Source organism: Chelonoidis abingdonii, chromosome 2 (assembly GCF_003597395.2).
Source record: "Chelonoidis abingdonii isolate Lonesome George chromosome 2, CheloAbing_2.0, whole genome shotgun sequence".
NCBI lineage: Eukaryota > Metazoa > Chordata > Testudines > Testudinidae > Chelonoidis > Chelonoidis abingdonii.
Genome location: NC_133770.1, coordinates 31224995 through 31239052, shown reverse-complemented (window position 1 = coordinate 31239052; position 14058 = coordinate 31224995). Strand labels below are relative to the sequence as shown.

The 14058-nt window shown below is 42.5% G+C and overlaps 1 protein-coding gene across 1 annotated transcript in view; it reads right to left on the bottom strand.

Annotated features, from left to right (window-relative positions):
• NRP1 (neuropilin 1) overlaps window positions 1–13510 on the bottom strand; it is a 164341-nt gene extending 150831 nt beyond the window's left edge. Inside the window, 4 exon segments of the mRNA XM_032779046.2 lie at window positions 8940–9114; window positions 12447–12878; window positions 13058–13220; window positions 13493–13510. Of these exon segments, the coding sequence (XP_032634937.2) occupies window positions 8940–9114; window positions 12447–12513 (242 nt within the window). The 5' untranslated portion in view covers window positions 12514–12878; window positions 13058–13220; window positions 13493–13510.
• Window positions 13511–14058: the final 548 nt, after the last annotated feature.

Below are 14058 nucleotides of genomic sequence, written 5' to 3'. Positions count from 1 at the left end.
ATGCACTCACAGTCAGACAAATAATTTAATGCTTTGGGAACACTACAAAAGAAACAAAATTGAATTTGGTTTTACATAAATCATATAAAGGCCTGTATATTGTAATTATCAAAAGTTATGATCAAATGCTGTAGCTTAGAACAAGTTATAATCAAGTAAACTAATTTCCATTAACACATGAGGTTTTGTTTTAATTAAATCACCACTGAGGGGGCAGAAGAGAAGTCAAATTAAAGAATGCAGACAACTTCATACGACTGTCTCTAATACAAAGTGTTTCCATTTATAAAAGACCGTGACTCTGTGCGCTGTCTTTTTATAACTGACCTTGACATCACTGAGAGCTAGGCACATATGAAGGCCAGAGGATCAGGACCTAAGGACTCCATGTTACACCCTTCTAACAGTGTTATTGGTTGAAAGGTATCTGATTATAGCACTTCAACATACAATTTCCCCCACAGTTCATTTAAGTATATACATTAATATTAACATCTACCTATATCAATATTATTATTGCATGTAATATAGCAGTATATAGTGACCCCAATCAAAGTTTGAAGACCGACTGTGCTGACAAAGTACATACCTTGAGTGAAAAGATGGGCTCTACTCCAAAGAAATTACAATTAACAATAAATGAAAGGAGGATACTTGTCAAGCTAAGATCCACTAGTGAAGTGAAACACAACCAATATTTTGTCATGATTTCACTAATACTTTTGAAAAAACTCAATACCAAACAACAATACTCTGCAGAAGAAACACTTCAACAGTCTGACAATAGAGACTATTCATAACAGTTTAGATGAGTAACAAAAAAAGCCTATTACGTCAAATAAACAGCAACACAATATAATTTCCAACTTCTTTCAATTTTGATTTAGTCTCTAAAGCTCATTAAAACTACCCTGAACTATCTTTAGAAACTTGTGTATGGTACTTGGCTGCAAGTACAGGCTGAGTCTATAAAACAAGAGCACATACTTTTGTATAGTTCTTATGATCCAGAGTGCATAATGAAATAAAAAAATATTACTTAGGAATAAAAGGCCCAGTCCTCAGTTGTGTGCAGGATGCACTGCAAAGATGACATTTGTGCTTCCCTGATCCTGTAGCAAGCTGGGGCCTCATGCCACAGGTTAGAACAGCCTGAGGGGTGCTCTAAGCCAGTGATTCTCAAACTTATCTGATCATGCCCCCTTTCTTTGTGTCTGTAGTAGTTTACATCCCTCCATCACGCCACACAAGTACATATACTGATAAAAAAAACAAAACATGTCACTCCCACTAAATATTAAAAACAGTAAGGCATTGATTTGAACAGAGCCATTTAAGTATATAGTACAGGGATGGGCAAACTATGGCCTGGAGTCCAGATCTGGCCCACCACCCATTTTAATCCAGCCCCTGAGCTCCCACTAGGGAACGGGGTCTGGGGCTTGCCCCGTTCCGGCACTCTGGTGCTCCAGCCAGGGAGCTGGGTTGGAGGTCACTCTGTGAGGCTCCCGGAAGTAGCGGCATAGCCCTGCTCCAGTGCCTATATGTAGGGGCAGCTAGGGGGCTCCACTCTGCATGCAGCCCCCTCCCCAAGCACCACCTCCACAGTTCCCATTGGCCGCAGTTCCTGGCCAATGGGAGCTGCAAGAGCAGCATTTGGGGAGGAGGCAGCGTGCAGAGCGGAGCCCCCTGTCTGCCCCTATGTGTAGGAGTTGGGCCATGCCACTGCTTCCGGGAACCACTTGAGGTAAGCACTGCCCGGACCCTGCACCCCTGAGCCTCTCCCCATGCCCCAGCCCTGATCCCCTTCCTCCCCTCCCAACCCCTAGATCCCAGCCCACAGCATCATCCTGCACCCCAAACCCCTCATACTCAGCCCCACCCCAAAGCCCACACTGCCAGGCAGAGCCTACACTCCTTCCCACACCCCAACCCCCTGCCCCACCCTGGAACCCCCTCCCACCCTCCAAACCTCTTGGTCCCAGCCTGCAGCATACTCCTGCACCCCAAACCCCTTATCCTCAGCCCCACCCCGGAGCCTGTACCCCCAGCTGGAGCCCTCACCCCCCCCACACACTCCATTCCCCCATCCCAGCTCGGAACCTCCTTCTGCACCCTGAACTCCACATTTCTGGTCCCATCCCAGAGTCCACACCCCCAGCCAGAGCCTTCAACCCCTCCCACACTCCAACTTCAATTTTGTGAGCATTCGTGGCCTGCCATACAATTTCTATTCCCAGATGTGGCCCTCAGGCCAAAAAGTTTGCGCACCCCAATATAGTATGTAGCTTTTCGGCCACCCAGCTCGGAAGGCAGCGTCGCTACCAGCAGGACCACAGAAGTAAGGGTGGCAATACCATGCCAGGCCACCCTTACTTCTGTGCTGTTGCTGGTGGTGGTGCTGCCTTCAAAGTTAGGCGCCCGGCCAGCAGCCGCCACTCTTCATTGTGCCTTCTCATGCCCCCTGAATGCATTCCACATCCCTCCTAGGGGTGTGCCTGCAAGTTTGAGAACCTCTGCTCTCAGCTCAAAGCCAAGCTAGCACTGGCCACAGGAGGGTCAGCCTGTCTCCAGTTATTGCTAGAATGCAGCAGTACTTCCTTCAGGAATGCCCACAGCACACCCTGCATGCTGTCTGTCTGGACGGGGCTTCGGGACTGACCCCAGAAAGCTAAGTGTAGTATGTCCAATAGTATTCTTATAAAATAATTGGCAATGAAACAGTTAACAACATATTTTATTTACGTAATTTTAAATAGTTGGCAGGGTTCTCTAAGCCTGAAGGTGGGTAATTTTTGTTTAGTCTAAATCAAAATAAATAAATATGTACGTACATAAATATGGACATTATTTAAGTGTTATTGTTAGGCTTCAGTGTTAATGCCTACTGAAATGATTGGAGGGGCTGTCTGCATTTGTTTAGAGCCTGAATTTTGCTCCCACTGAAATCATTAGTAAACTACCATTATTGTAAATGAGAGCAGTAGCAGGCTCTTAAAACTATTGTTCCCATCTTTCTATCTACAGACTTTGTCTGTGTTAGGATTTTCAGCTGGGTCAGACAGTGATCAGATATGACTCCTCCATCGCCACTGTCAACCAGTGCTGAGTTCAATTGTTCCTTTGCATGTCCTTCTAGTCAACCCACCATTTGCTACAACTGGAGTTTCATTCATTTGACCCTGTCTACATCAGCAAGACAGCCAAGCTCAAAACCAGTTAAAAGAGGGTGTGAGGAACCTTGTTTGATACCCATTGTCAAACCTGACTGAAATATCTAATATAGACACCATTTATAGATCAGCTATACAAGATACATGTTCCATCTTTCTTCACAACCATAGAGAACAATGACTTCATTCTGCTCCTATAGAAATCAAAGGCAAAACTCCCATTGACATTGATGAGTGCAGGATCAGACCCTACATACTTAGGCCCAGATCTTATGTTGCACCTGGAGAGGACATTGTACAGCTTTGGGGCTGGACAGCATTGGGCCTGTGCTTCGGCACAACTTTGAGCAGCCCGAAGACTGCTGTAATTTGCATCACTACCAATGGATCCAGGAACTTTTCTCATAGTCAGACAATGATGGGATACTCTGGCAGTGTCCTCTTTCCCCAGCCTCCCTGACTGCACAGGCAGCTGGTGTGTGTGTGTGTGAGATGCTGGAGTCACTACAGCAGCCGTATGCCATCCAAGGTTCCCCTTGCACAAGGATAATCCTCAAGTGGCTAGATCCACTAGGTTTAAGGCAATTGTGCACTAACTGGAATGGTACGAAGCAGACAATGAGAATAAGAGTCTGAGTTTAGACAAATGTGAACGAACGCTTAAATTCTGCCTAAACTGATGGTGTCACAAAAGCAGCGCCAACATAGTGCCATACATTGAGTATTGTCTTATTTTATCAACTGTAGGTTGTTATAGCTGCAGGTTTATAACCAAATTACATTGACATTATTTAAAAATGGAAAGGATGGGTGAAATGCTGGCCCCACTGAAGTCACTGCAGTGGGGTAGGATTTCATCTGATACACCTCTACCTCAATATAACACAAATTCTGATATAACACAGTAAAGCAGTGCTCTGGGAGGGGCGGGGCTGCGCAGTCCGGCTGATCAGAGCAAGTTCGATATAACACGGTTTCACCTATAACGCAGTAAGATTTTTTTGGCTCCCAAGGACAGCATTATATCAAGGTAGAGGTGTATATCTAAATAACCATGTTTCTTCTCCAGGTCAAGGAATTGAGGGGTTGTATTGACAAACAAACATATTTTTGCTATCTATCCTTGATTGCAATTTCTATATAATTTCTAATCTCAGCAGTGTAACTAATCCCTTATAAACCCAATTTAAAGAACAATTAACTATCAAATCTCTTCTTCTACAATGTGAATGTTTCCAAAATGAACAAATTTTCCATTTGAACTGAGCTGGCAACAGTACATACACGCTCAGTAATTGCCAAACAAGGATGATAGTACTCTCTGCATATCTAAATTATGCCAATAAAACAACTGTACTGCAGTAGTGTATCTATGTAAGTCTTGTAAAACCATACAGTTAAGTCTGACAACAAAGTTAATAATTTGTCAGTAAGGAAACCACTATTGAGTTTTTTTTTATCCATCCCTCCACCTTTCTCAAGCCCTTGTCTGCTGAAGCTTCATATTCATTTTCTTAATGTTTTTAACCTAGTGTCTGTGAAATTTTTATTGCTCCCTAGATGATGATATCTGATCTGAATGTAACCATACACCTCTTTGCTCAGCAGCATTTGTCACAAACCATTATAAATTATCATGCTGATAGTTTGCATTGCTGGGAAACCGGAAAAGTTCCATAAATTCAAAGTACTGTATCAGTGACATCCTTGTTTATTTCCAGATATAAAGTTTTACAAGATTCAAGATGGCTACATTTACACAGTACGATACTTTACGCAACACAAGACTTGTACATCCTAGCTAAGTGCTGAAAAGCATTTACAACGTGCAACAAATATTCAAGCATTTTAGGTAATAGTTAATCATATGTTTTGTCTCCTCCTTTTACTTCTAATTGTGTTCCTGTCTTCACAAACAGCAGCTTGTTTGTGAGAGAGCAAAATAATCAATAAGCACAAACTTGTATTCTTTTGAAACCTCCACCAGAATTTGCGTTTCATTCTTTCTTGAAGCAGGTATGTAGCTCCCATTAATGTTAAAAGGTATCATTATGTACATTTGTGAGGAGAATACACCCTTATACTGTTATGAATGTACAGTTTATGTTTTTAGGCTGCAAGACATGATTTTACACATCCTGTTGAGACAGTGTATTTCCAGAGTGCTTGTCTGGTAATTCTGTCCTTAGGATATTTTTCATTAGACCTGCCTAAATTGTGTGAAAGTACATTTACTTAATTACTATTGTATCTTTATTCCCCAATATGATGAAAGCCGAGCCCTTTGGGATTTCTCAGAAGAAACTTGAATTTTAGTTCTGCTTACTTGAAATTTAAAATAATACAACTTCTTCAAATAAAGTATATTCACAGTGATTACATACATATCACATGACATACCATATGATTATTAGAAAACATTTGGGAAATATTCTTCAGTTAGAGCAAAACATAATTGCTAGTTATATTTCTACCAGGCATGTAATGTGGAACTTCCAAAATCTTAAGACACAAAGATGCTCACTAAGAGTGCCACCAGTATAGCTAATATTTACAATTCTTGAGCCTAATTCATCTTTCATTGACACTAGTTTTACATGGGTATAAGTTCACTGCCTTCAATGGATTTAATCTTGATTTACGCCAATGTACATGAAAGATAGACAAGATGCCTTGGCTCTCTTGTTGAGAATAAAGAATAACTGGACATACAACTGAAAGTCTTATTGCTTTTCTTCATGGGCTCAGTGAGATTTCCAGGTCCTCATCACTATTCTTTAGGGACCAAACTCTAGAAGTTCTTACTTAGTCCTCACTCAGGAAGAAACAAACAAACTAAACCTCTATTGACATAAGGAGTTCAGGATTTAGTCCAAGACAACATATGCTCTACTAGTCCAGTATAATTGTATCTAGGGCACAGAGTTTTTCAACAGTGCCCCTTTTTTCCTTCCCAGACATTTTATTTCCCAATCTCTGAATTTCTGTCTGCACGTCATATTAGCTGTTTATTAATTTCTATGGTTGCAACATTAAGTAAACTAGAGACTAGTTTGAAATGCCAAATTCTATATTACACACACAGCTGGCAAATAAATTGAAGATTATATTAGGAAATCAAAATTTGCTTAATTGCAAATAACCGTGTCATATGTTTTATTATGTTTGTTTATTGCTTTAACAAAGATCCAGTAAGAGGAATATGAATTTCATCAGCAGACAGTGAAATTTCAAACCAGACTGTTTCTTGATAGCTGTCTGTTGCTGAAATCATTTTTACACTAGTCAGCTAACATACAAACCTACTCACTCTCAAGTTAAATGGGCAGCCTTAAGTATAAGCAAAATTGTAGCTAGATAGTAAATAGTAGGTATCCTAAAGTTCTGTATTTAAGAGTTTACCAAATAACACTTGAACCATCATGGTCACTCCCCAAGAGTCCAATTCAAACCACTCTGTCTGCAAAGTTTCTGACCATCTGGGAACAGACCTTGCTGTAGACAACTGTCAATAAATAGGGAGGTCCTTTGGGAGGAAGAAACGATTCAAGGTGAGTTACTAAGAGGGGAGAAGAAGGGAACAGGAAGTGATGGAATTGGGGAGTTCAGCTCCTTCATTGTCTAAGGCCCCAGTGCACCAAAAACCAGCTTGCATATTTAGTGCATCTCTACATAACAATGGCTATTTCTTACCTAAATAGTTACATACTGTACATCATTTACTGTTATATTGGACTGAGACAGTTTTAGAACCTTGGGATACGTGTAATCTGCCAAGGAACACAAAAGGTTTTACCCTACAATATGTTATATTTCCTTCTCTGATATCTACCTAAACTGCAGGAAAAATTGATATCCAGATACAAACACCTCTAAAAATTAGCAACAAGCCTGTACACAGAAGGGAAATGGAACATAATGACATTTATAAAATATAGGCAAGTGGACCACTGCACATATATAACTGATTAAAGAGTTCTGAACTGTGTTGCCTGCAGTAATAACCATATTCAGAAGCATAATCTTAACCGGAAACTAGAATTGGCTCTATCAACCTTCATGGAACTTGGAGGGAGGCGCACAGGTTGTTGGAGGGAAGAGTTTGGAGAAGGCACTAAGGCAGTCAAGTCCATGTACACATGGCTTGAATGCTAGCTGCAGTTGCGACACCTTTGTAAATAGGTACCTTAATAAACAGCCAGTTTAGTTTTACAAACATGGAGCCTTCTTCTGTTATTACCCACACATGGTATGTGAAACACTGGCCTATGCTGGATTATGCAAAACACTGAAAATTTATGAAATGTAAACCAAACTACTACATTTGGTCACTAAACAAGTTAATTCTAACTGAAATTAACATTCATTAAGTAACTAACTCAATTTGTTATTACAAAAATTGGAACCAAGAAGATGTGTATGATAAAAGTTAAGCACTTCAGCGAAAGCACTGTCTTTGAGTAACCTCCTCCCCACTGCATGTCACCACCTCTCCTCAGATAATGCTACATTTAGGATCTGATTCTGAGAGATGCTGAAAAGTCCTGTGAGCTGCCGAGCACCTTCAACTCTCATTGTTTTCAAAGTTAGTTTCTTAGCTGAGGACACTCAATAACTTGCAGGATCAGCATCTATGAGCAAGAACTGTGTCTTTTTTTATCTGTAAAAGGCCATGCACATTTCTGGAGCTGTATAAATAATGAATAATTAAAATGTGTTCTTGATGAAAGAAGTGGTCCAAGTTTGTGGACTGACTGTAATGAAATGGGGCACAATCAGACCATGGGTCATCATGTGCAAACTACCTGCTTTTCCGTCACGGAGATGGGGGTGGAAAGTACCTTCTGCTGGGCTGTGCTCATGACTGCAGAGGGGGGGAGTGAGTAAGCAAGGGGGAGGACCTCCTCTCAGCCTACTGAACTGATCAAGTAGGGGAAGCAATCTGAGAGAGACCCCTAGAAGAAAACCAGAGAGGGGAATTGTGACTATCAGACTGCTATACACTGCCCCTTTCCAATGGGTCAGAGTAATCTCTCAGTCTAGACTAGATTGTTAAGAGAAGTCAGTGCTCTGAGAAAATATAGACCTCTCACCAGATTGTTTGGAGCAGTTAACTAACATGAAAGAGAGAATTATTTTATGGTACTTATTTTTTTAATTAAAAACATGGAACTAATGTGTTTCATATTGTGGCAAAAATCCCCCATCCTGGTCACATTCCCATAAAATGTATTATAAAGCCACACTAAGGTATGGCTTCTCTCATCACATATAAGTAATTCAAATGTAATTTTTAAATAGTAGAAAATTATAACCTTTTCCTCTAATAATACTCCTACTAATCCACTTTTACTGTGCATGGTTCTCAAACAACTTTAGTAGTTGACTGTTTCGGAAAAGTACAAACCAAAGCTCCATCCACTGGCTCACATCCACACTACCACCACTAAATGACTGCAAATACTAAGGAAAGAGTTTCAGCAGGAAAAACAATTATTGGGCCTCTGAATCCAGGAAAAGCAGATAGAAGGATTACAAGGTTAAATCAAAGATAATCTTGCTGGTTTCTGAGGTTTAGGAAGCACAAAACCTAACTTTAGCATCTTGGCACTAACATATTATCTGGTCCGGATTCAAATCCCTGGTGGATTCATTTTACACACTATCTTGGACACAGCTGTTATTTCCCATGTAGACATCGGACAATATGAACATTTTTATCCACTAGATGGTGCTCTGGCGCCCTTTACCGAAGGTCTCACTTACTTGCACTCTCTGTCCTCCAAATCAAAGTGAGGGTTGAAGTTGATCATAATTCTCTGGTATGGTTCAGGAGCCTGAATCAGCCATTCACATTTTTGGCTTGGATTATAGGAATTAGGATAGCCAGGAGAAGTAAGGTACCCAGGGTTTACAATTTTTATATTATCACCGCATTTATCTGCAATGAAAACAAAAATTTCCTGTTTAGTTTATCATCTCCAATCAATCACAAATCTTCCAGTACAGCTGAATGAGTGGGGTGGTTAAAACGTGTTTTCTACATTTTCCTTTAGCAAACTTTTATTGCCTTCTACGTGTTTAAAGTAATCTCTTACAGATCACATTTTCTGTAGGAAAGAATATAATGCAAAATTTGGATGTACAGTTGTTGCTTTCAGGGCTAATCTGTGCAAATAGTGGCTCTAATTTTGAGAGGCCAAGTTTCAAAATGGTTTCTCTACAAATGTTCCCTTCACAGATAAAACCCTCACAGCATTAAAACACTGCATCCCCACAATTGATGTTAAACACTGGCTCCGAGGGGTTTCATTTAGATTTATCTCAGAGACGTGTAATCTTATTAAGGAACAAGTTTTAAGTGGAGAGTGACTAAAAAGATGCTGTCTGACCCCCAGCTATTCTGATGATAAGCCTGGTCTGTGTCATTGGCCATCAGGGAGTTGTCTTCATAGACCCCTACTCGCCTACAGCAAAGCCTTCTTTTGTTTTATCAGTTCATAAATCTAAACAATTTGAAGTTATCTGTGCTCCTTAGATGCAGACTAACAGAGAACAAAGTGCATTTAGTGAAGCAGAAATGATTCAGTATTACTCCTTTAAGGAAGTTTGTTCATGCTTGGAGACCAGATCAAAGAAATGGAGCAGAAACAACCCTCCCTTCCTCTCTCCCCCCACAAAAAAAACAACACCCAAGTTTATTTCTAATTGCAAAATAGTTGGAAAAGTTATCACAGTCACCAAGTGCAAGTATGAAATATAGTGGCTGCATCTTGCTCTTTTGGCAAACAATGCTAGGATTATGCATTTTAAGGTGTACTGGAAGAACAGAGAAGTAAGTAATCCAACCTGTAAGGTCATTTGATTCATTACTCAGTGTAGGTTTGCATTGTGGCTTTTTATTATTATGGATTTTTTGCCACAGATCTTCAGCTAAAGAAACTTTCCCTCACATACTGATATGCAATTTTCAGCAATAAAATATGAGAATAAACTACAGAAGGAAAGCATACATGCACTAATAAATATAGATCTATATATCACTATTTCTCAACAATGGTATATACAGCTTGTAATACTGTATCTCATAGATTCCCTGTGGAAGGAAAATGTCATTCTTTGCTCTCAGCATGAATTTATAAATGTACAGAATTTTATTACAGGAAAATCAGGTCAAATGGAAATGAAAGATGAAGCGCATATAAAGAATACTACAAACATTATAGAAATAATTTGCCATAAATTAGAAAGGAAGGAGACAACATATATGATATTGTTTGTTCAAAGGCAAGATATTTCTAACCATATTGCTTGGGTTGGCCTTAGCCTGTTCTTTGTTTCTGTTTTTGCTTTCTAAAACAAATTGTTTATCTTTGCCAGGAACAAAAAGGTGTTGCAATCAAGAGCTCAAAATCTGCAGCTAGTGATCTCTGTGATTCGCCTGTCTGTGGTTCCAAAGGAACCTAGCATTATTTCCAATGTGTAGCAGACTTGGGAAGTGATCCTGTCTTATTAAGTCCACTACGGCTCTGTGCAAACAACATGGCAGAATCTGGCATCCGTTCAGTGGGTGAAATAAAACAGTGCTGTTTCTAGTCACTTGACAGAGTCACTTCAGAAGACGTTGAAGTGGACTCACTACCACCAGTGCTGGTTAATCTGTGACTTCTGGGAAAGTGACAGTATAATAAGATAATGCGGACTGCTAGACTCCCTGGGTCTGTGAAATCTCTCCAACACTTAATTAAGAAGGGCAGTTTTCTGATGACTTTGGACCATTAGTTCTAAATAAGGTTAATGAATTAATTTAGTAGACACTAGTATTGGATGGAGGTGGACATTGGCATTAGCAGGTCTGGCAAGTTACAGAAGAGGTTAATGGCCTTGGTGACTCCAGTCTCTACCTACACAGACAGCCTGCTTCTCAGACAGTTTCTTCATCAACAGCCCTCCCTATTTCTGCTCTGTATTTAAAGAAAGACTATTACCAGTAATATTGCAATGTCACCCCTACACCTCATTTCATTTAGTCCTATACGCTTTGGTTCAACCCTCATTATTTTATCACTTCTGCTGCTGCTCCAAAGTGATGCAGAAATATGGAGCAGTCATTTTACATTTACAAATAATGGCTTCAGACAGAAGGAGGAGGTTATTGTCACTCCCCACCTCCTTACCTACAGCTCACAAGGGTTAGACCAGGCTGGATCTCACTACAGATTCACAACCTAAGACTGGCACACGCTGTCTTTCTTAATCTGTTTGCTTCTGTGTCAGATCACTGGAGGAGGAATCTCTTGCTTATTAAATTAGGCAGCCTGCTCAAAATTTATTGCAAAGAGATTAACTTGCATCATAAAAATGTGATTTACATTGCTCTCCGTGCAGGACACTCCACTTGTGATCTCTTATTAAAACAATATACCACTGCAAGTGGAGGATGCTCTCTTCTTTTAATTACTTTGATTGAAAGCCTAGTCAGGCAAAAGTAAATATTTGATAATTAGTTAATAATAATTGCTCAGGATTTGCTGGGAAAGGAAAATTCACGGGAGTTCTTTCATGTCTGCTAGTTAAATGTCAAACAATCCTACAATTAGACCATCTTTAAAAGTGCATAATTCAGGGGAATATTCAGTGTGCCGAGGCATTGTTCAAAGAACGAAAAGCTAGTTGTTTTTAATTAGCTGTGTTTTCAAGTGTTGCCTGAAAGTAAATTAGATATAAAAGTCATTGTTATGGGATTTCTCTATTACAACTGAGTCCCAAGCCCTTGCAAGCCTACAGATTCCTCTGTAGACACTATTCAAGAACTCCAGACTTTTGCAACAAATAGGTTATGTCTTACTTGACCAGGCTACCTGTCAGGTAGCTACAGCTACACAAGATATTTTCAATATCTACCCCAACAAAAGCCTTCCCTTTAAGGTGCTCTCATCTTGCAGCTTTTAAGAGTCTTATTTAATTGCCAATGAGAGGAAACATTATTACGATAATTGGCTTCCCTAATCTTGTGAATGCCGGCTACTCTCGTTTATATAACAGCCGAAAGGGGCTGAAAATAAAGTTGAGAGGCAGTGTGATGATTATGTGACACTGTAATGCAAATCGGGGATTTTTACTGAAAAGTTCCCCTCATACTAATAATCAGGTTGGTCTTCTTGCCACTGCAAAACATTTCTCATTGTTTGATTATTAGAACTCACGAATGGGCCCTACATCTGAAAATATTATCTGAATAACTTGAAATCAGTTGTCTTCTCTGTCACTTACCGCTCCTTAAAGCCCTGGCCAGGGTGAAGGTGAGGGCTGCACAGTGCAGGAGAAGTCCCCAATCCATCTTCCTTTCTGATTGTAGAAGAAGGAGAGAGAAAAAAACCCACCCTTCCCAGCAGACAACTCCTCTTAGCTCTTAAACCCTGCGGCTGGAGTTAGGGGCAGAACGCTAGCTCCGCAGCAGCAGCTGAGTCCCGGTGGCAGAGACGCTTCTTTTTTGCGTGTGCCTCAAGTCGCCTGTATCCCATCAGTTAGCTCCGGTTTCCTCTCTCTTTTCCCACCCTTGCTCCTTTTCCAGGCGTCGCTGCCCCTGCTATTTCCAAAAAGGCTAGAAAGCCAACTGGCAACGAAAACAAAAATCCTGGCGGCTTCTGGAACCCCCCCGCAAGATTTCTCCAAGGGAGGGGTCCGGCCGGGGGCGGGAGTGGTCTGCGGAGAGGAGAGAGAAATGATGAGCAGAGAGAGACAGGAGTTGTGCAAACTGCGTCCCTCCCTTCGCCAGCCAGACCAGCTCGCCTGGAACTCAGCCACACACAGAAGTTTCCCCCGCGCGGTCCCCTTTGTATGCGCGCTCCAGCAGCCCCGATGTGCCAGTGCCTGAGACTAACCTGCTCTGTAGGGGGAGAGCGCGGGGCACCAGGGCTGGCGACCGCCGGGCACCTGCAAACGGGACACTGCTGCGGCCGGGCGGGCGAGCGGCTCTGACGGGCACCAGGCGGAGGATGGGGATCGTGGGGGAGTGTGAAGCGCCGGGCGGCTCCTTGCTGCAGCCTGAGGAGGAGAAGCGCAACTCAGTGGCAATAAGAGAGGCAGAAGAGCCGCCGTCAACACAGCCCCAGTCCCCTCCCCCTCCCCGCCCTCCTCCTCAGCCCCCCAAGACACCGGCAGAAAGGAAGGAACAACACACAAACAAAACAGGCGGGGCCCTGAACTTCAGCGGGGGGCTGGGAGCCACCGCCAGAGGCGGCTGGGAGGAGAGGGGCCGCCCCTTTCCCAATGGGGACGGCAAGTCCGGGGGCCAGGTAAAGCCAAGTGAAACTGACAAGGCGTGCGGTGCCCAAGTGCAGAGGGACAGAGCCGGCAGCAACGGCGCGGTCATTAAGCAGCAGGCTCCAGCGCAGACCCCCCGGCCAGCAGCCGCTGCCGCCTGCCCACCGGGCACTACCCATCACCTCATCCCTTCACCTCCCATTCACCGCATGGCGTGTCCGGTGCTCACACCCAGCATGGCTCAGTGCCCAGCGTGTCCGTGAGCTGCCATCCGACGCCGGGTCTCCCTCCCCTTCCCTTCTCCGCGCCCCCGGCTCCAGCCTCTCCACAACCACGTTCCTCTCCCAACCGGGCTTATTGTCCACCATGGCCACTCTCCAGCCTCCAGTGCTCGCTGCCCACCATCCACTGTCCAGTGCTTCCACCATTACTGCCTCCATCCTTCACTGTGCAATGTGCCCACCATCCACCGTCCAGTGCTTCCACCATGACTGCCCCCAACCTTCACTGTGCAATGTGCCCACGCATCCAATGCTTCCACCATCACTGCCCCCAACCTTCACTGTGCAATGTGCCCACCATCCATGATGCACCGTCCAGTGTTTCCACCATCACTGCC